The sequence below is a fragment of the Spathaspora passalidarum genome (assembly GCF_000223485.1).
Source record: "Spathaspora passalidarum NRRL Y-27907 unplaced genomic scaffold SPAPAscaffold_4, whole genome shotgun sequence".
Lineage (NCBI taxonomy): Eukaryota > Fungi > Ascomycota > Pichiomycetes > Serinales > Debaryomycetaceae > Spathaspora > Spathaspora passalidarum.
In genome coordinates, this window is record NW_006767428.1 from 5632 (window position 1) to 26813 (window position 21182).

A 21182-nucleotide genomic window follows, 5' to 3' on the forward strand; every position below is an offset into this window, starting at 1 on the left:
TTCATAACTGGGTGCATTGAACTGGAGCGATCGGAGTTCGGGAAACCTAAACGAGTTGGCGCCCAGAATATAACATAGTACTAGCAAATCCAAGGTCATCGAATCAATCACATCAACCACCAACTGCTTGTCAACATCAGTATTAACCAGGAATATCTGCTTGGTAAATCCCGAGATAAGACTACCTTTTCCTTGGTCCCCAACTAATAGAAACTGCTCATACACTTCTTCAATCGTATGGTAGTCTTCAATAAGTTGACTCATGGAATCGTACTGCTTTCTGAAATGGTCGTATGCCGAGTCGTACAACTTATTAAAGTACAGAGGAGAAACATTGGTGCCGTTGACGTAAACCAGTTCTCCAGGACCAGGAGTCACTTTGAATTTGACATATTCGCCCCGTTCTTCCTTCAATGCCTGATAAATATGAACCAACTTGGCCCACCCGATGAAATCACTCTGACTGAAATTGGACTGAGCAACAAACTTGTGTATGGTTCCTTGGTCATTCTTAAGAAAGAGCACTCGCTTACAAAAACTCTTTAACCCATTGAGTTTCTTCAAACTGAAATCGGTAGCTTTCAACCTGTGGGTTTTAAGGTCCAATAGAAACGGGAGTAGGGCTAAGTTTAATATATTGTCATTCTCCATCATGAAATAATCAAACAAATCTAAAATTGTAATGTACCTACCGTCAAATGTGTCAGCATACTTGACCAGCTCAAGCAATTCCCGTGCCTTCCCTTCAGCAGCAGTATTCATGAAGTCAAACTTGTCATAGTTCACCAAGATGGCATATAAGTAACCAAAGTATCTAGTGTAAACCTTCTTGACATTGGAAGTATGGACATTAAAGAACGGTGACAAAGTCATGGAGTTGTGACCCTTGGGTACATAGTAGCACCTAGACGTGGGTTTGGAAATAACATTATCATACACTTTGGTGTAGAATTCTTCTCCATTGAAACTAGTAGGTGACTGGTCCAACTTCTTCAAAAGACTGATGTGTTCTGCAGTCAACTCGACGCCTTCGCAAAGACCTGACAAATAACTGTTGTTGTTGCTGGTGTCCACCGTAGAAAAATCAACTTGCATGTGGTTGTCTTTCAGTATACTGTCATCATTGGGAACAGCGATGTAAACTATGTGATACTTGGATCCTTGCATTGAAAGTTTATAAACTGGAACCTTGATGCAACCACCAGGGTTTGCCTCCTCTAATTTCACACCATCAACTGTTCTCACTAGATACATTTCGGTAGTAGCAGGTGCATACTTCCTCAACTCCATGTGAGGAAAACAAGTCACTTTAGTAGCCACGACCTTCCTAAATAGGTTCTTCATTTTTTTTTGGATTGGACTTAGTTTTCTAACTGATTTTCTGAAATCTTCTCTAGTCTGGCCGGCGTTGGTACTTTAATAAATGGGAATGGCTTTCTGGTTCTGCCTTGGGTATGTATCAAAAGCCCTTCAACATAAGTATAAGTTTCTGATAATTTAACAACATCGAGATCGAAAAGTGGTGCTATGGCTGAGCTAACAGGTTGATCATAAGTATTCGCAGTTTCTTCGACATCACTAAATTCGTCATCTTCTAACTCATCATCAAAAAGATCATGGGTTGGTGCAAAAATCGTCATTGCTGAGGAAAAAAATACAAAAGGAAAAACATATTTCAAGGAATGTTATATAAATATAGAAATGTTTCTAGAAAATGTGTCGACCGTGTATTATTCCTGTTTGGGATTAATTATACCCCCTTTCTATTTTAGCCGAACCCGGTGTATAATTAAAAAAATATAATTAGATGGTGTACTATTGTCTATTGTCTCAGTGCGAAATGGTTCCAGCCATGTTACCCCAGGTAAACAATATTTCTCCTTTCAGCTTTTCTACGCGTTTTTTGGGAACCTGCGGCGGGTCTATTCTATAAAAATACGCGAGAATCACTGGTAGCACCCGAAAAAAGATTTTGAAATTTTTACAAGTTAGGCATCCAACCTGTAAAAGGTGTATATTCCAAACTGTAAAGTCAGGTCAATTTTGTATGAGGGTTAACAACTCAAGCTCTTTTACTATGGGAGCGTAACCTGTAAGGGTTAACAACTAGTACATTCGCACCAAAATCCAGGGTTAACAACTCGCGTTCTCAATTAGGCAGGTTGACAACTAAATCGCGAGTCCCACTCCTTAGGAGTTTGGATTCAGTTATTTTTGTTTCCAGAATTGGACTAGTCAAGGATTTTCATTTGATTAGAAATAAATACATCTCTAATATAACAGTGAAGCTTTTGCAATGGGTCAGAAATATTGCTAATGAAACAGATTCAAATAGTACATATGTCTTCTTCCAACATTCATTGAGAAATTTTTAATCAAGAAGCGGTAGTATTTCCAATAACTTGTGAATTGTGTTTATTTCTATATTCATACTATTTCAACTGCAGAATCCTGGTTGGGTTTGTTGTGGTGATGATGGCAGGGGATGGGAAATGAAAAGTATAGTTCCATCTTATCAAAAGTTTACATAACTAGGCAAGTCATAACTACAATTAACTCTAACATGAGTCAATAAATTATAAATTTTTGGAATCAGTAAATGGGTAATATTTAAGGAGACGGGCTCTGCATGGTTGTGCTTACTTGAAAGTCAAGAGATTTTCTTGTCGTCATGACAGTTTTTTTTGCGATAGGTACGAAACAGTAAAATTACTAATAGTTGGTGCCAAAAGTTCTGAAGATTAGTCTAATTGACAGTGTGGTTAATTTTATTAGCAAAGCTGTGTTGCTCCAGGTAGAAACTTACTAGTAACAACTTTCTCTGCTTTATTTAATTCCAGCAAAAACTACATCCACATCTAGTTTTAAGGATCGGGTCTTGCTATTCTCGAATAAATGATATTGTATATTCCTTTATATAAAACAAATGAAAAAAATGTAATGCCCTTTAATTACTCTATTAATAAATTGGCAAAAACACATGAAATTGGTATTATAATAACCAAACAAAATTTAGTAATAAAACGTAGTTATGAAACAAATAGGTATTATGCTTAAACGATTAAAGCGACACCAACAGCAAGAGCACCGGCAATACCAAAGTTAATTCCAACAGAGGCAGCAGAACCAGCTTGAGAGGTGGTATGGTTAGTGCCGTTAGTAACATTGGCAACATCTCTTTCTTGAACGAAAAGAGCATCATCATTGTGGTCAGTTGGTTGAACGAAAACGGTGGTGGTGGTTGGACCCTTGGTGTGGTCAAATCTACCCCATCTGTGAGTTCCGGTTTCAGCAGCTGGTTGTGTTCTGGAAGTGTGGTCGAATCTACCCCATCTGTGAGTACCAGTTTCAGCAGCTGGTTGAGGTCTAGAAGTATGGTCGAATCTACCCCATCTGTGGGTACCGGTTTCTGGACTTGGTTGAGGTCTAGAAGTATGGTCAAATCTTCCCCAAACGTGAGTTTGGGTAGTACCAGTGACAGTAACAGTTACAACTTCTCTAGTTTGTTCATCAGCAGCTGAAGCAACTGCAGCAGCAGACAATCCAATAACAACGTTTGATAACTTCATGTTGTAGTTTGTAATGTGAAGAACAGAGAAAAAGAAGTTTAAATTTTAAAGGTGGTTGTTTTTTTTTATTTATTGAAATTGATGATTTTCCAATGAGCGAAATTAAATTTCCAGCATCACATCCAAACACCAATAGATAAGTCAGGTATCGTCGGTAAAAAATTAATTCCCGCATTTTCTTCCCACACAGTGTGGGACCCAATGTCATTTATTTATTTTTTTTTCGATTTAGGTCATTGCAAAGCGACCATAATCAGCAGATACTGCGCAATAGTAAACATAAAGATAATATATCGATTGATCAAGCTAAATATAGATAGAATTGTGATATATGATAGCTAGAATTAGCTAATACTATTAATCTCGTTCTTTGACGTCAATTGTTCTTACTACTTATCAAACCCTTCTTTAAGATTTGGACACAAATGGATTTTCCTTAGCTTGTTGTCGTTCCCGATTAGGAAAGTCATTCGCTCGTTGCGGCGTTAATTTTGATTTCTTTTTTTTTTGTCTTTGTTCTGTTGACCGTTCGGTTAGTTCGGCCAATTTACAATAGTTGGTAACAGTTTTGGTAAAGCGTGATTACACACATTTTGTATGTGGCTGTATAATCACTGAGGAAGGGATGTAAGTACGGCCCGAGAGATTATTCTTATCGTAGCATTTGCACTCCTCATAATTTGCTCGGATATGTTCCTTCTGGTGTTTTGTATTTTCGGAATTATGCTCGGAGTAGTCTCTAATAAAGTCTTATCGTAACAACCTTGAACATGCTCTCAATTCCAACCATTAATAATAGGTCGGCTGTGTGGTAGTATGATGATGGTTTGTAGTTTATGTTCATTTGCTTACGTCATTGCAACTTTTTTGAACTTTTTTTGTTGCAAATTTGCGAGAATTTAAGCAAATCATTAGTCCATACCAAAACAATAATTACACACTTGCTCCATAAAACACCCGTTTACGAAATCAACCTACAAGTTATAATAAGAGATATGTATATTAAGAGAAATGCAGAGAACCCCGAAATAACGAAAGCAAAAAAACGAATAATCAGAGATGGATGAAAAAGTACAGAGAAATATATATATATAGACTATTAGAGATTTTTTCAAAAAAGCAGACACAAACAACGTTAAAATTGGAAATTTTGTTGTTGTTGTTGTTGTTGAGATTGATCAAGACCAAAACCGAATGCATTTCCATAAGTTTGAGGAGCAACACTTTCATCATCGATTTGATCATCATCTTCTGAGAAATACTTTTCAATTATTTGATAAGCCTTCTTGTAAATCTTTTCATTTGGATTGCTTTGACATTCAAAAATCTTTTCCATACCACCTGCTTCTTCAATATATAATGCATTTTCATTAACACTACTTCCACGGTGTTCCTTATCCATTTCCCCCATCTTTAAAATGTTTTCTAAAGAATCTAAAGTAACTTCAATTATTTTAGAATCAGCCACAGCTAATAAATCACACAATGGCTTAATACATCCTTGACTGACCAAGTATCTAATTTGATCCGGTCTACTTAAACCTCCAGAAGATGCATTGGAAATGGCCCAACATGCTTCTTTTTTAGTTTTGTAATCTCCATGAATTAATAATCTGATAACTTGAGGGATTAAGTTGGCATCAATAACTGCTTGGATTTGGTCAGTAGTACCAGCAGTAATGTTTGAAATTGTCCAACAAGCTTCTTTTCTGATAGTTTCCTTGGGAGAGTTTAATAATGGAGCCAATGCAGGTAAGAACCCAGCATTGATAACAATTTGAGTTTGTAAATCAGAACCAGTAACAATATTACCCAATGCTCTTAAGGCTGGTGTTTGGATCAAGGTAGATTCATGACCTAACAACTCAACAAGACGATGTGGGATACGAGCATCAATAACTGCTTGAATAGCTTCAGAAGTAGCATCGGATAAATATGAAACTGCCCAACATGCATCAACTAAGGTTTCAGTATCAACGGAATAAATAAGTTTGGCCAAAGTTGGAATTGCTTGAGATACAATATTCCAATCAGGTTGAGGAGACTTACCACGACATAAATTAGATAAAGTCCAAGTAGCAGTTCTGATCAAAGACATCTTGGTACAGTTGAATAATGCCAATACTGGTTCCATAGCATTACAACTTAAAACATAATCTCTATTATCAGAAGAGTCACCAGCAACGTTACCCAAGGCCCAAATAGCTTGCTCTTTAACTTCCAATGAATTAGAATATAATAATTGAACAAATAATGGCACGGCATTAGCTTCAACAACAACTCTAGTTTGAGTCGAATTACCGGAGGCAATATTAGTCAAAGCCCAAGCAGCTTCTAATTGTAACATTTCTGGATGGTCATCCTTCATGAATTCAACTAATGTAGGAACAACACCGGATTGGATAACCAAATCAATAGGAGGATTGTGTTCCCGAGACAAAATTTGACGAAACTTAACGGTGGCAGCTAATTGATTATCGAAATCAGGAGCTTGTATCATTTCAATCATCTTGGGTAAATCTTGCTTTAACTTATTATAGAATTGACTTTCATCGTTATTAGGAGAGTATTCATCTTCGTCTTCAGAATCAGCACCTCCTGCATTGGTTTCATTATGGAAATTTCTTCTCTTGGCTAAAACTTCTTCTCTTTTTTGTTTTCTCAAATCAACTTGATGAGTTTCACGTCTTCTTCTTAATTCATCGGATTGGAATCTTCCTTTATTCTTGAATTGAGTACGACGATATTCCGGAATAAATCTGTTAGTGGCGTCAGAGTCCATGTTTACTGTACTTCTCAACTATATCTATATCTCTCTGGTGCTAGTAGTAAGTAGTTTCAAAGATACACTATTTTTTTTTCTCTCTCTCTCACGCTTCGTTTTTTCTTCTTTCAAAGTCTTAAAAAATTTTTTTTTTTTCTTAAAAAGCAACAAATTTTTTAAGCAGGGTAATCCTTGTACTAAGAAAGGGGTGAATTACCACAGATGTTGACAACTAAGATAATAAGGTGCAGTACCTTGTGTATTACTAGAATTGGTATAACCAGACCGTTTTCCAGTTCAATTCCACTTTCTAAATCTCCATTTAGAACATCGGACAATCAGATAGATACTGGTGATATCTCCACCGAAAACAATCCGTGGTCGCCAACCTTATACTCAGATTCAATATATGTTCAAGAACCAAAGAAATTTACCAAAACTAAGTTGCCATGGTATTATAGATTGTCCTATCTGCCATTGTATGAAGCTCCAAGTGCAAAATACGTTTCTTTACTAAAGAGAATGACGATTGGTTTCACAATTTTAGGAATGTATGGATCAAAGTTACTCTTGGATTCTACCCAACTTGAGGATATTTACGCATATACTGTCGCCTTAATGTCCATGGCACCTACAGCAATTGTACAATATAAAACAAGAGATTACGTTACCAGAATTTTCCGATTATATGACAAAAACAAGCCTCAAACTTTAGAAAATTTGGTTAGTGATGAAAAATTAATTATGGAAAAGCTAAATTTTACTGGTAATACCACTTATAATGAGTTGTTAGACATTTCCAATAGCAAAACTTTGAAACTAACTCCAAAGAACAAACAAAATTGGATGATGCCATATTCAACATGGGAGGAAATCGAGCCCGAAAGCCAAACCAAGAGAAGCTACTATATCGAAGATAACATTGGTGGGTTGAAAATGGATAGAATTTGGGGAAAAGTTGAAAAACAAAGTGGCGTCAATAACGGAAGATCAGATTGGGAAGACTCTAAATAAGTGTATATAGGCAAGTCGGCAAAGGGTCACATATCAAAACAAGCATTCAAAGTATTGATGATGGGAGAACCATGGAGTTTTTTTCTTCTATATAAGAGGTTTAATGTATATATTTTCATCCAGTAACTTCACATGTTAGCATAACTACAGTGTCGGAGGATTCACGAAGTCGACCCTATACACCAGTAACTGTGATTATAAAGAGGTGTTACACGCGATACACTACGGCGCACCACCTGGGTTCTTCCACCAGACAACTTTCCTTAATGCTCTATAGCTACCGTACTCTTCCCATATATGTGTCATCTTGCCAATGTCCCAGTGACTGCGATATTTCTAAAAGTTCCTCAAATACTATCCCTTATTATCACATGGACCTTGTCATAATCCAGTTGCTACCACATGCAATTTGAAATTGGTACGGCGCAAAATAGTATTTCTTTTTTTTTTTGGTCTTTAAATTTTACGCTGGCAATTTTTGCCGTAAAATTCATTTTCAAGTTACAACCAAAGATAAACAACTACATACCCTCCCTTACACCAATGGTGACAGTAAAAATCGAACCGCCAATTGAAGAAGAGGCCAGCGAGGATGGCGCTCCACTTGAAAAGAAGAAGTCTATGGTAGAGGTGGAGGATGAAACAGATATAAACACAAGATTAAATGCCATGCTTTATCAAACATCTACTGATTCAGTTGAATTATATAAACTACAAAATAATTCTAGTGATTTATTAGGTAGGTTGTATTACGACGATTATGATTCAGAAATCACTAGTCCTGTATCGTCGAATCTTGGCACACCATTATTAGCTCCACAGCCTGGTACTTCTATATCGTCGGACAGTTCGGGGAATAGCAGTCAAATACGACCTGGAATATCAAGAGGTAGATCATTTGAGAGAGGAATTTCATTTGATAATACCAACCTTGAAACCAAGAAACAGTCATTAATTTTAAAGGTAAAGCACCCGGATTTTAAATTCAGAAGAAACAACAAGACATTCCTTACAGGATATAACAATGATTATGAATCCTTCAAAGCTATTGAATGGTTATTTGAAGAGATGGTTATAAATGGAGATACAATAGTTATATTCCAAGTTTTAAACGAAAAGCATCATGATAGAATTGATAAACAAATTGCAAATGTTAATTTACAAAAGTTTGAGAAATTGAACATGGATCATCATATGAAGAAAGTTTCCATAATTTACGAGATTGTTATTGGAAAAGCAGAAAAGAACTTGAAGAAAGCTATAGATGAGTATTCTCCGTCTATGATGATTGTGGGCACTCACGAAGGTAAAGAACATAAATCATTTATGAAATCTTCAACATCAAAACATTTCTTGGAGTGTGCTTTAGTTCCAGTAATTGTGGTGAAACCTTCTTACCATTATGTTGAACAGTTGAAATCACCCATTGATTCAGAACAATATTTTGAAAATTGGATGAAAAGTATTGATGCACCTGTTACGAGAGAAAAACCCAAGATACGAGGAATTTTAAGTCCAACACATTCAAGAAATTCTTCATATACTAATTTAGTTGCGGAAGAACGAGGTAGAAAGATCAATACACTATTAGTTCCTACTAGATCAAGATCTTCTTCCAAAACAAGAGACAAAGAACCAAGGTCAAGATCAAGTTCCAGAACTAGATTTGCAAAGTTTTTATTGGGGACATAACCCGTGCAAATGTGCCTGCTCGCGCGCGTACTTTTATAAAGTGTTATTTTGACCAGTGTAACTAACACAGAATTATAGTCTTCTGACAATAAATCTACGGTTGAGGTGGACCTAATACGTAATGCTCAAGATTTTCAAGTAAAATGTTTTTTCAATTCTATTCCAGATTTATCCGAAGACCATACTAAAGCCATACAACCTTTTCCTTTGTATTTCAGGCTTGTAGTAAAACTTCCTATGAAGTGAAATAAATCTGGTTGTATATCCACTTGGATTTTTTTAAATGTATCCACATTATAAGAACTATCATTTGCCTTTCTGTTGTAGTTTAGTCCTGCATACTCACCTAGGTTGCTACATGCGGAAAAGTCGTGTACTTTGAAAACTAAAACAGCTTATCACCTTCATCCGCCCCCCCTCTTTTGCATGATACTATTCTTTTTAAAAAATTTTTTCATTTCTTATGTAATCCACTGCAAACCAGTTCAAACATGTCTCGAAGAGAAGTAGGTAATCCAGTTATTGCATTTATTGATGGTATTTCATTGGCTATTGGTTTTTATGGCATATATACCAATATAATGACGGTGGAACTACCGGAATACCTCGCAGGTGCAGGACATTGGCAGTTCTTAACTAATTTGTCCTTGGTATATTCGTTGGTGGTGTTTGGGTTAGGGTTTGTAGCCCATATCACACATAACAACATCTTGTTTGGAATCAAGAATAATATCCATCCTATAGGTTTAGCTCTTGAAACTATAGTTGCTGTGATCTACTGGCCATTAAGATTGTTTTTTATGAATTTATTAACTTCAGCACCAGAAAACTTTTGTATTTCATTACTGACGGATTTGGCTATCCATTTGATGCCAGTTGTTTCTTTGCTAATTGACTATTTGGTTTTTATGCCTAAATGGACTATCAAGACTTCTTCAGCATTAGGGTTACTTGTATTTTTGACCCTGGTATATTGGTGTTTATTAAAGAGTTTGATTGATATTGAAAAGGGTGCCAAGTATCCTTATGCATTTTTAGATGTTGAATCTGAAGTGGAGAGAGCTGCAATATTTGGTGTTGTGACTCTTGTTGCATTTTTACAATTTTTATTTTTGAGAAAGGTGTACGATTTTATTGTAAAAACTACCGAAGAAATAGACGACGAGATTGATAAAGGTCTAGATAAAAAGAATATTTAAGGTTTTATAGTTTATTCAGGTTTTGTAAGGTTTTTAATGTTGTGTTTGTAATATGTCTAAATCTCAGTCCACCCAAGGGCGTACCTCCGTACCAGCGAGTAACTATCACTAGTACATTGACTATGTTGTGCTTTATTAGTAGCTCAAGGATTTTACTACCTGCACCACTCTCTCCATTATCTTTAAAACCTTGTTTAATGTTTGTTTGCTTTCCATCTAGTACTTCACCCGTTCTCCATGCTAACATATGGGGATGACTGGCATTCTTAGCTATGGATTTGTGTTGCTGCTTAAATTGTGACAACACCTGAGGTATTTCCGACTCTGATGTAATATTCACGTTCCTTGCTTGAAACTTTGACTTTCTATCTATGATTATTTCCGATTCATGCCAATTTGTAATTGTTCCTAACCGTCGTATGGTTCTTCGTATCATTATAGTTGTATGTTCCGGTATATAAAATTTTTTTTTCACTTTGGTGGTGAAAAAAAAAATAAAAAGAAAATTTCTCTCTACCAAAAAAGTTAGACTACCACCTTTGTATATACAACCACTATGATCTACTTAAAGTCCTTACTTAATGTTATTGATAACTCTGGTGCATTAGTTGTTGAATGTATCAAAGTCTTACGTCATAAACCTAAATCATGTGCTCAAATAGGTGACCAAATCACCGTTGTTGTAAAAGAAGCCAAACCAATAGCTGATGGTACCACATCCACCAACAAAGTCAAAAGAAAAGATATCTGTCGTGCTGTTGTTGTGAGAACAAGATCTCCATTCAGACGTCCTGATGGATCCATGGTTAAGTTTGACGATAATGCTTGTGTATTAATAAATAAGAATGGTGAACCATTAGGAACAAGAATCTCATCCGTTGTCGCCAAGGAATTAAGAGACTTGCAATATAACAAGATCGTTTCATTAGCTCCAAAGACCTTTTAAGTATTATGTTTCATGTATATAGCAATAGAGTTAACTATCTCGTAACACTTGAATTGTTCTATTCAATTGTAACATGTACTCTTCAGATACATCCAACTCTTCAATAGCATCTATTATTTGATTGAAGTTATATGCTCTAGGCCCATCACCTACTGAATTCCTCAATTCAGTTATTGCATCTTGTTTGGGATCAGATTTGTCTATAAATGTATGTAGCAACAGATTTAATGCATTATGAATACCATCGAAATCAGATTTTACATCCAATTGAGAGATATCTCTACTTATTCGATTCAAATTTTGAATATGCGTATCAATAGCTAATTCATTCTGGTTAAATAAAAGTTCAAGTTCGTCAAATTGGTGTTGCAGATCAGTCATGGTTCTGATACAACGTTGTTGTTTACGTTTCCAAAAATTCCTTCCCCTGTGAGTCAAAACCAGACACAAAAAAATTTTTTTTTCAAAGTGAATCGGTTGTCTTCTTCTTCACCAGCCATGTCTGAATCATTGCCTGAACAAGTTGAAAAATTGTCAATCGACAAGAAGCAAACTGATGCTCCAGTCGCTTCTAAGAAGAAGGAAAAGAAAGCTGCTCCTTCTAAAAACCCGTTATTGTTAGACCCTCAACCAGCATTTATCGATTCCAGAATTAAATTATTTGACGAATTGAAAGCTAAATATGATGAAGAAATTGCTTCCAAGCCAAAGGTTGCCATTCAAATCACTTTGAAGGATGGTACAATTAAAGAAGGTGTTTCTTATGAAACCTCCCCATTAGATATTGCCAACTCAATTGGAAAATCCTTTGCCGAACGTCAAGTTATCGCTAAAGTAAATGGTACTTTGTGGGATTTACCAAGACCTTTGGAAGGAGATGTCAAATTGGAATTCTTAGATTTTGAACATCCTGAAGGTAAGGCCGTTTTCTGGCATTCTTCTGCCCATATTTTGGGAGAAGCTTGTGAATGTCATTACGGATCTCACTTATCTCACGGTCCACCAACTGAAGATGGTTTCTTCTACGATATGTCCATCAATGACGGTGCTACTGTTGTTTCCCAATCTGATTTTGGTAACTTAGAACAAGTTGCTACTAAAGCTATCAAGGAGAAGCAAAAGTTTGAACGTTTGGAAATGACCAAAGAAGATTTATTAAGAATGTTTGAATATAACAAGTATAAGGTCAAGTTCATTAGTGACAAGATTCCAGATGGTACCTCCACCACTGTTTATAGATGTGGTCCATTAATTGATTTATGTGTTGGTCCTCATATTCCTCACTCTGGAAGAATCAAGGCTTTCAAGGTTTTAAAGAACAGTTCTTCATACTTTTTAGGTGATGCTTCCAATGACTCATTACAAAGAGTTTATGGTATTTCATTCCCAGACAAGAAACTCATGACTGAGCATTTGAAATTCCTTGCTGAAGCCGCTGAAAGAGATCATAGAAAGATTGGTCGTGAACAAGAATTATTCTTGTTTAATGAAATGTCTCCAGGTTCAGCTATGTGGTTACCTCATGGTACCAGAATTTACAACACTTTATGTGACATGTTAAGAAAGGAATATAGATTGAGAGGATACGAAGAAGTTATTACTCCAAACATGTATTCTACCAAATTATGGGAAACCTCTGGACATTGGCAAAATTATAAGGAAAACATGTTTTCCTTTGAAGTTGAAAAGGAAACTTTTGGTTTAAAACCAATGAACTGTCCTGGTCATTGTTTGTTATTCAAGTCTAGAGAAAGATCATACCGTGAATTACCTTGGCGTGTTGCTGATTTTGGTGTTATTCACAGAAATGAATTTTCTGGTGCCTTATCTGGTTTAACCAGAGTTCGTCGTTTCCAACAAGATGATGCTCACATTTTCTGTACTTTTGACCAAATTGAACAAGAAATTAGTGGTGTTTTTGATTTCTTGCAAAAGGTTTATGGAATCTTTGGTTTTGAATTCAAGATGGAATTATCTACTAGACCAGAAAAATTCGTTGGGGATATTGAAACTTGGAATTCTGCCGAAGCCAAGTTGGAAAACTCATTGAACAAATTCTTGGGTCAAGGTAAATGGGAATTAAACCCAGGAGATGGTGCTTTCTATGGTCCAAAGATTGATATTATGATTAGTGATGCTTTGAAACGTTGGTTTCAATGTGCTACTATTCAATTAGATTTCCAATTACCACAAAGATTTGATTTGGAATACAAGTCTGAAAATACCAACGAAAGACCTGTTATGATTCATAGAGCTATCTTGGGTTCTGTTGAAAGAATGACTGCCATTTTAACTGAACATTATAAGGGTAAATGGCCATTCTGGTTGTCACCAAGACAAATTTTGATTGTTCCAGTTGGTCCTAAATATTATGAATATGGTCAAAAGCTTCAAAAGAAATTGAATGATGAATTCTTCTTTTATGCCGATGTCGATGTTTCCGGTAACACTTTATCTAAGAAGGTTAGAACTGGTCAAATTTATAAGTACAACTTTATTTTCATTGTTGGTGAAGAAGAAGAAACCAGTGAATCTGTCAATGTTAGAAATAGAGATATTCCTGAAGATCAAGGTAAGAATGCTATGGTTAAATTCGATGAAGTTGTTCAACAATTAGTTAAGTTGAGAGAAGAAAAGAGAAGTGATAACAAGTTGATTTAGTTGTTATATAGTTAATCTAGTTTCCTTGTACAAAACAAATTGGTAATAACTTTGTAGCTACTTTCGCAGTACCCAATGAAAATAATTGGTAGCACTTAAACAATCTCCACGCCGGAAAATACTTCGAATATCAAGAGCAATCAAAAATATAGGTTCTTCTTCCAGCAATTCCGAAACATGTCCAAAGAAACACCATCAATGTCTACATCTCGAGACAATCCATTATTTGATAAATTAAACCCACAACAAATTCAAGCCAGTATAAAGTTCTATGAAGCTGATCATGAATTGACTCACGAAGAACGATTAAAAATAACTCAAGATTTGCAATATATGGTTGGTAAATCAAATATCGTAACTTTAGGGGCCACAATTGCAGGATCCTTATCACCTACAGTATATTACAGATATATCAAGAAACAAGTTCCTGCAGGGGCTAGGTTTATCGTATACCCTGGTTTGTCGTTCTTTCTTGGTTTAGGTAATTTGTTCTTGGTTAATAATATGTATGGCAGATATCAATTCAACCAGAAACAAAACGAGGTACACGATCCCAAGCTTCAAAGAGTTTGGGATAGTATGGATTACCGTACTTTGGCTATATTTTACATTTACTATTTGAGATCAAGTGCTGATCCTAATGCCATTATGAAAGATCCAAGACTGATTACCAGAGAAGATATTTACGGAGTTAAAGTTGACCCAAATATGGCTGAAAAGGTCAATCAACCAAAAGATACATATTCTGAATACGCCACTCGTTGGAATGAAATCAGACAAGAAGAGGTTAAGCATGAACAAGAGCTACCAGAGATAAAAAAATATGACAATGATGACATTTTTGACTTTGATAAACCTAGAACTGAAACTTCAGATCAAGAAGATCACCAGTCTGCTTGGGACAAGATTAGATCTAGTAGTAGATAGTCTTCTGTATATAAGTGTAAAATAGAAAATTTTAAGTTAATCAATTTTATGGTTCGGGTAAATACTTCCTACTCTATTTATCTACAATTTGTGACATGGAACCACTACTTGTGAATATATTGCATGTGTACACTTCTTAGTGTTGGTGCTGCCGAAAGATTTTTGTACTGAAGAAACCACGACGTGCCTAAATTTAGTCCACGCCGAAAAGAACAAAAAAAAACAACAGTTGAAAATTCACTATTGACAACACATACACAACAACAACACTACATCAACATCATGGACGAATTCAACGATTCAAGTGAATTGTACACTATAAGAAACCAATTCTATTCCAATCAACACAATGCAGTGATCTCCTATTCTCTTGATCAATTTTCGAGTCAGTATCAACTTAAAGTTTTGGAATTCCAAATTAGATCTACTGTTGCCCTTGGTCAAGACGCCTCAGAATTGATTGACCATGGTAAGGTATTGTTCCCTGAAGAAGAAGAATTATTTCAGTTATTATCTGCACACAACGACTTACAATCATTTGGCACTGATCTGTCTACATATTTCCAAGATGTTAAGCAAGGGAAGTTTGAATTACAAACTGTACTTACAGCCATATACTTGGTTAAATATGAACAAGATGTTAATCAAGCAGTGTCTATTTTGAACGAATATATTAACCTGGACAGATATAATATTGGAGAATTGGAACCATTTTTGATTCTTATGAATTTATACTTGTATCTTGGTAAAATTGACCAAGCTGCCAAATTATTTGAACATTTGAAAATTTTCCCAAGTTTCATTCGTGATTCAATTATTTATCACACTTTTGAAGCTTGGTATTTGGCAGTCAAGGGTGAATCCGACAATATCAACAATTCATATTACTTTTATGATGAATTGTTGAATTTAGACTACGAAAATGATCCAATTGGTAAGCAAAAAATATTAACTGCCTTGTTTGCCTTAACCTTACAAATGAGACATTTACCTGAAGCTCAGGAATTATTAAATCAAATTAGACAATTGAATGTAACCAGTGGTGATTTTATTGCTAATGAAATTTGTTATAATTATTTAACTGGTTCAAATGATACCAGGGAATTGTTGCAACAATTATACCAAATTGAGCCAAATCACCAATTATTGCAAGATTTTGCTGAAAAGACAAAAGTATTTGATGAAATTGTTGGAAAATATACTGCTTAAATAGATCGTAATATATGTTTTGCCTTTTGGGTATAGAATGTAATCAGTAATGTATTATCCGAGATTTACTACAACACAACACGGTCCAGAGGAGCTTGCTTTATGGATGACGTCCAGGATAACTCCTATCGAAATATTGGTTGACATTGTAATTCGGTGAATTAAATATAACTGTTTTGTCGCTCTCGATTCTTATTAGCAATTCAGAGCTTTGGGTGATTTCAATCACAAATATACGTGGTTTAAGCTTATAATTCAAGAACAAATTTCCTTCACACCCACTCGACCGCCCACCCACGCTTCAGGAAAGTTGCCATCCAAATCTATCCATTATTACATAGTACTTGTTTGTAAGCAACTAAATTCCTATTGTTACTGTGATTGAATTAGTTTGTAAGCAGGAATACTTGTTAGAAACTAAACAATTGAGGCTTTCCTGGAGATAAGTGCTAAATATACCTGTTTACAAAAGTGTTGTTATCTCCAGGTTTATTTCCGGGTATAAAAAAATAAATAGTATTACAAATCATTTTAAGCTGACGTAATAATGAGGAAACGATATACTTATCAAAAAGAATTGCTGCAAAAAGTAATTAGCAACATTTGTCAGCCAGTAGATACTGAGTACCTATAAATATGAGACGGTTAGACCATGTTTAATCAACTTTCATTCTATTTTATTATCAATAAGATAAACAAACTAACTTACATATAAAAAAAACATTCAATAATGACTTCCACAACTGTTTTCGTTTCTGGTGCTAATGGTTTCATTGCCCAACATATTGTCAAACAATTACTTGCCAAGGGATATACTGTCATTGGTTCGGTTAGATCACATGAAAAGGGTGAACAATTGAAACAATTAATCAATAATGATCAATTCTCTTACGAAATTGTTTCCTCCCTTATTGATAAAGATGCTTTTGTTGATGTTCTTAAGAAACACCCTGAAATTACTGTTTTCTTGCATGCAGCCTCCCCAGTTTCATTTTCTGTTGAAGACATTGAAAATGATTTATTGAAGCCTGCTATTGAAGGTACAACCAATGCCCTTAATGCCATTAAAGAATATGGTCCACAAATCAAGAAAGTTGTTTTAACTGCTTCTGCTGTTAACATCTTTGGTTTTGGTCCTCATTTCGATGCTGACCAAGTTTATTCTGAAGATGTTTGGAATCCAATTACTTATGAAGAAAGTTTAGCAAATGGATTCTTTGGTTATCTCGGTTCAAAGAAATATGCTGAGTTGGCTGCTCGTGATTTTGTCGCTAAGGAAAAGGTCAATTTTGATATTTCGTTTGTCAACCCACCTTATGTGTTTGGTCCTCAAGCTTATGTTGTTAAAGATAAGGCTAATTTAAATCTTTCTAATGAAGTTGTGAATTCCGTTGTTAAGTTAACCAAAGGTGATTCCATTCCTGCTGAAGGTAGTGTCTTTGTTGATGTTAGAGATGTTGCTCGTGCTCATATAGTTGCTTTTGAAAATGATGCTGCTGCTCTGCAAAGATTATTCACAGCTTCTTCAAGATATACTCTTGATACTATTGCTAACATTATTAACAAGAAGTTTCCTGATACAACTGTTCCAAAGGGTGATGAATCCAGAAATGAAGAGATTTACAAGTCTATTCATAAATTTGATAATGAAAAAACTAATAAGATACTTGGATTTGAATATATAACCCTTGAAGAATCTGTGTCTGATATTGTTGATCAAATTTATAATGTTTAGGTAGAGTTTATAGGTTTTTAGAATAATTACCACTAAAATATGAACAATTTCTAGAACAATTCTTGATCAGACTTGGGTGTTACTTGCAACATTCTGATGAAATTTACCATATGAATTCTTTAAGCAACTTAAAAACTGGTTGTAGCTATATTAGTGCAATTTATTTAGACTAAACGCTGTTATTGTTACCTAGAACGCATATTCATTCATTTTGTGTAACTAACTACATTCATTGACCTTGCAAAGTGATTCTAGAAAAACACTAGGAAAACAGCAACCATTTATGCATTTACAACATACCCTCACCTCCTCCTCCTCCCCTCCTCCCCCCTTCTGACGCTACCAAACATGCAGCATTCTAGAACAAACCCTAATTAGGCAATATTTACCATTCGACGCGACTTACAGGAACATCTGATTAATTGATTGGTTTTCTTCAAGGATTTAACAATAAAAACTATAAAACTAACTATCTAATGTAACACCTTCAGCCTTTAATCTCTTTTCAATTTCCTTTAATTCCATTTCTTTTTCTAATAATTCTTTACGTTTGTTAATCAAGTCTTGATGAACTCTTTCTTCAAACTTCTTTAATCTTTCTTCTTCTAACTTAATTTGTTCTTCTTTAAGTAAGTAATTAGGAGCTTCGGGAGTAATACTGGTATCAATATCAGGGTCAGGAATTGGAGATGATGCTTCTTCCTCTTCAGCATACTGGAATTGTTTACCGGATAATGCTTCGGTTCTATAATTTTCATAAATTACATCATGGGTTAAATCCTTAAACTCGTTTAAATGAGTAATTAACAAGACATTTTTCAAAATTGTAAAATCGTTCAAATCAGGGTTTTCAACATTGATTGGAACCATGTTTTTGCCCAATAGTCTGAATTTCAATTGTTCACCTTGATCTTCCTTGATTTCATTGGCTCCAATAATTGCAAATGGAGTGAGACTATTCAAATATTTGTTATACTCAATTATTTCTTCATCAATATAATCTTGTTCATATTCATATTCATTAAATTTGTAAAAGTTGATTCCATATTGATTCAAATCTTCCAATATCAATTGTTTGTTTAATTGGAGTTCAGCTGGAGTTAAAGAATCTGCCTTGGCAATAACAGGTATAATGTTAACCAAGTGGTTGACGGAAAGTAACAACTTCTTGTCAATGGCAGATAACCCGTGACTGGTAGGATTAATCATATAAATCAACACATGAATTCTTCCATCTTTAAATCTAGGATTTCTTCTAACTCTAGATTCTTCTAATAACACCTCATCAAATTGGTGTCTTATGAAATCGACGATAATTTTAAAATCTTCTGAACAATTGATACTATTGGCAAAATTTGGAGTATCAATTATATTCAAGGAAATCTTGTGTCCTTCATTATCTTCTAATTCAACGTTTTCGTGACGTAAACTAAGTTTCTTGGTGAATGGGTCTTGGTTTATGGTTGAGGAAGTTGGTACTATGCTGGAGGTGCCTCCACACAACGTATTGATTAACGTTGATCTACCCATTCCACTTTCTCCCACAATCATAATGGAGAAATTGATGGATTTCTTCAACGTCTTCCGCTTACGTAAAGCAGAAGTTGACGAGTTTGCTTGATCAAAAGTAGCCATATTGGATGGATGTAAGTTGTTAGACTTATGTGTTATAAAGTCTTTTGATTGATTTGAATTTTTTTTTGACGAGATTTTTTTTATTTTTTTTTACGTGTTTTGTTGTTTTGACTGATTTATTTTTTTTCGCATTTCAGAATAAAACGAGTAAACAAGTTGTGTTTTTTTTTTTGGTTATGATATGCAACAACCAAGCAATGGATCCGACGCTGAATACCTGGTTTTAACAAGCAAGCACCAGTTTAATGAAGTTGTCGCAACGTGAAACATGAAGTAGATTTCAAATAACTTGAAAATGACACATTTTAGTTAAAGGCGGTAGTTTGTAAGTTCGTTGTTGTTTCATATTTTAAATTCAATCATTTTTTTGCATGATTTTGCAGTAAATATTGTCAAAAGTATAATCAAGTTTCTATTTGTGCAAAGATTACCTTTAGTACGAAACTATATAAATATAAAATCGAGTCTAATAACTCCCTCTACATATCCATCAAAAGTCACAAAAGCCTACCATGAAACAATAAACCAGCATTCTAACAATTATTTTCTATTAAAATTCATGGCGATAACAAGACCAAATCTATACACAATTGATAAGTAAATTATCAAAGGAGTTGATTCAAAGAGATTTGAGGTTTCTGTTCTTGATCAATGTAGTCAAATATTGATCAAAGCCAGTCGTAGAACCCTGTTCCAGAAAAGATGTGTGAAAAATAGTTTCTATTATTCCTACTAGTACACCATTAAGCATGATTATGCATGATCTTACTGATTAATTCTATTGGAAGATTTAAGTTCAATTCAGGATAAGAATACTAGAGTGCTACATCTAAAATCTAATTTCCAAAGGCAATATTATTTCTACTACTTAATTTCTTTTTTTCATATAATAGGGGAATAGATCTTGTTAATGAGAATGTTACTAAAGCCGAGGACCATATATTCAAGCTAACCTAAAATAAGACGCAATCGGATGAAAAAAAATAATTGCTTACTTTAATATGTTGTATTTTCTTTTTTGGTGCTACTAAATTGAAATGGTCACCCGTTGACCTCGAACTGGTTTAGGGTGTTTTTAAGCACTTCGGATGAATTGGGAGTTTTGCTTCAGTCATATACCACCTAAGTATTTTCTGGCAATTATTGTTGACAATTTGTCGCTTCATAAGTTACATGACATCTACAGGAAAACACATCAATTTTATTTCTCGGCGAATGAATCTAATCTTTAGCAATTCAGAACTGTTGATGATTCCTCTTTGGGAGATCTCGACTAGGAAACTTAATGCTATACATGATTGGTTATCGCCTTGATTGCTCTTTTCTAGAATAATTTTGTTTATTATTTATTAGTATATAAATAGAATCATCCATTGCCAAGAATTTATAAGAATATTTTTAATCTTTTCACAGTGCTAAAAAACCTTTCTATCTTCAGAAACAGAAACACATTTTTGGAGTTTTGCTAATATAACTTCATGACAAAAGGTCCAAATTTTCAATCGTTAATAAAAACGATTCCTTGTTATGTGAGCCTGAGGAGATATTTGAAATTTCAATTATTCTCAATCTATAATTTTAACATGCAAATTAGTGGGAATCTTAAGATCAATAACATAAAATGGCAGAATTAATGAGATATCTGAAAAGTTCCTTTTTCTACTTCTCTTTAAAAAGAAATATTTTCAAAAAATATTTTATTATAGTCCAAGGGACATCACCATTTATGCACCCCAAAAAAAAGATGCATTATACTGCATTCCCGCCTGATTCTCATAACCCCCAACGCACAAAGAAAAGCTATGACTACCAGAACAGAAAATATCAGATA

General features: G+C 34.7%; 14 protein-coding genes across 14 annotated transcripts; 8 read left to right on the forward strand and 6 right to left on the reverse strand. All coding sequences in view use genetic code 12, as the record gives it.

Annotated features, from left to right (window-relative positions):
- Nucleotides 1-181: 181 nt before the first annotated feature.
- On the reverse strand, nucleotides 182-1254 carry SPAPADRAFT_50506 (uncharacterized protein; the record flags this gene model as incomplete). Its single annotated transcript, XM_007375107.1, has 3 exons — nucleotides 182-203; nucleotides 224-671; nucleotides 693-1254. 3 exons carry the CDS (start codon nucleotides 1252-1254, stop codon nucleotides 182-184), a joined length of 1032 nt encoding a protein of 343 aa, XP_007375169.1.
- Nucleotides 1255-2159: 905 nt separating this feature from the next.
- On the reverse strand, nucleotides 2160-3586 carry PGA14 (Pga14p; the record flags this gene model as incomplete). The annotated part of the gene is made up of 1 exon (XM_007375108.1): nucleotides 2160-3586. The coding sequence occupies one exon, from the start codon at nucleotides 3567-3569 to the stop codon at nucleotides 3054-3056; it is 516 nt and encodes a 171-aa protein (XP_007375170.1).
- Nucleotides 3587-4556: 970 nt separating this feature from the next.
- Nucleotides 4557-6390, reverse strand: SPAPADRAFT_60988 (karyopherin alpha; the record flags this gene model as incomplete). The annotated part of the gene is made up of 1 exon (XM_007375109.1): nucleotides 4557-6390. A coding segment is annotated over one exon (1246 nt), but the record flags the coding sequence as incomplete, so codon positions are not given.
- Nucleotides 6391-6555: 165 nt separating this feature from the next.
- On the forward strand, nucleotides 6556-7347 carry SPAPADRAFT_138006 (uncharacterized protein; the record flags this gene model as incomplete). Its single annotated transcript, XM_007375110.1, has 1 exon — nucleotides 6556-7347. The coding sequence occupies one exon, from the start codon at nucleotides 6556-6558 to the stop codon at nucleotides 7345-7347; it is 792 nt and encodes a 263-aa protein (XP_007375172.1).
- Nucleotides 7348-7856: 509 nt separating this feature from the next.
- On the forward strand, nucleotides 7857-9352 carry SPAPADRAFT_60990 (uncharacterized protein; the record flags this gene model as incomplete). Its single annotated transcript, XM_007375111.1, has 1 exon — nucleotides 7857-9352. The coding sequence occupies one exon, from the start codon at nucleotides 7891-7893 to the stop codon at nucleotides 9037-9039; it is 1149 nt and encodes a 382-aa protein (XP_007375173.1).
- Nucleotides 9353-9453: 101 nt separating this feature from the next.
- SPAPADRAFT_152072 (YigZ family protein) lies at nucleotides 9454-11603 on the reverse strand (the record flags this gene model as incomplete). Its single annotated transcript, XM_007375112.1, has 1 exon — nucleotides 9454-11603. One exon carries the CDS (start codon nucleotides 10672-10674, stop codon nucleotides 10243-10245), a length of 432 nt encoding a protein of 143 aa, XP_007375174.1.
- On the forward strand, nucleotides 9512-10708 carry SPAPADRAFT_60992 (uncharacterized protein; the record flags this gene model as incomplete). Its single annotated transcript, XM_007375113.1, has 1 exon — nucleotides 9512-10708. The coding sequence occupies one exon, from the start codon at nucleotides 9531-9533 to the stop codon at nucleotides 10236-10238; it is 708 nt and encodes a 235-aa protein (XP_007375175.1).
- On the forward strand, nucleotides 10774-11226 carry SPAPADRAFT_60997 (mitochondrial 54S ribosomal protein uL14m; the record flags this gene model as incomplete). The annotated part of the gene is made up of 1 exon (XM_007375114.1): nucleotides 10774-11226. One exon carries the CDS (start codon nucleotides 10795-10797, stop codon nucleotides 11182-11184), a length of 390 nt encoding a protein of 129 aa, XP_007375176.1.
- SPAPADRAFT_60998 (uncharacterized protein) lies at nucleotides 10774-11595 on the reverse strand (the record flags this gene model as incomplete). The annotated part of the gene is made up of 1 exon (XM_007375115.1): nucleotides 10774-11595. A coding segment is annotated over one exon (347 nt), but the record flags the coding sequence as incomplete, so codon positions are not given.
- A 75-nt stretch (nucleotides 11604-11678) lies between the features above and the next one.
- THS1 (threonine--tRNA ligase) lies at nucleotides 11679-13899 on the forward strand (the record flags this gene model as incomplete). The annotated part of the gene is made up of 1 exon (XM_007375116.1): nucleotides 11679-13899. One exon carries the CDS (start codon nucleotides 11683-11685, stop codon nucleotides 13843-13845), a length of 2163 nt encoding a protein of 720 aa, XP_007375178.1.
- A 109-nt stretch (nucleotides 13900-14008) lies between these two features.
- On the forward strand, nucleotides 14009-14818 carry SPAPADRAFT_61006 (PUP1 family protein; the record flags this gene model as incomplete). The annotated part of the gene is made up of 1 exon (XM_007375117.1): nucleotides 14009-14818. The coding sequence occupies one exon, from the start codon at nucleotides 14023-14025 to the stop codon at nucleotides 14770-14772; it is 750 nt and encodes a 249-aa protein (XP_007375179.1).
- A 207-nt stretch (nucleotides 14819-15025) lies between these two features.
- On the forward strand, nucleotides 15026-16466 carry SPAPADRAFT_61007 (coatomer subunit epsilon; the record flags this gene model as incomplete). The annotated part of the gene is made up of 1 exon (XM_007375118.1): nucleotides 15026-16466. The coding sequence occupies one exon, from the start codon at nucleotides 15055-15057 to the stop codon at nucleotides 15979-15981; it is 927 nt and encodes a 308-aa protein (XP_007375180.1).
- Nucleotides 16467-16663: 197 nt separating this feature from the next.
- On the forward strand, nucleotides 16664-17723 carry SPAPADRAFT_61009 (SDR family oxidoreductase; the record flags this gene model as incomplete). Its single annotated transcript, XM_007375119.1, has 1 exon — nucleotides 16664-17723. The coding sequence occupies one exon, from the start codon at nucleotides 16712-16714 to the stop codon at nucleotides 17714-17716; it is 1005 nt and encodes a 334-aa protein (XP_007375181.1).
- Nucleotides 17724-18181: 458 nt separating this feature from the next.
- Nucleotides 18182-19351, reverse strand: CDC11 (septin; the record flags this gene model as incomplete). Its single annotated transcript, XM_007375120.1, has 1 exon — nucleotides 18182-19351. The coding sequence occupies one exon, from the start codon at nucleotides 19349-19351 to the stop codon at nucleotides 18182-18184; it is 1170 nt and encodes a 389-aa protein (XP_007375182.1).
- Between the last annotated feature and the right edge of the window lie 1831 nt (nucleotides 19352-21182).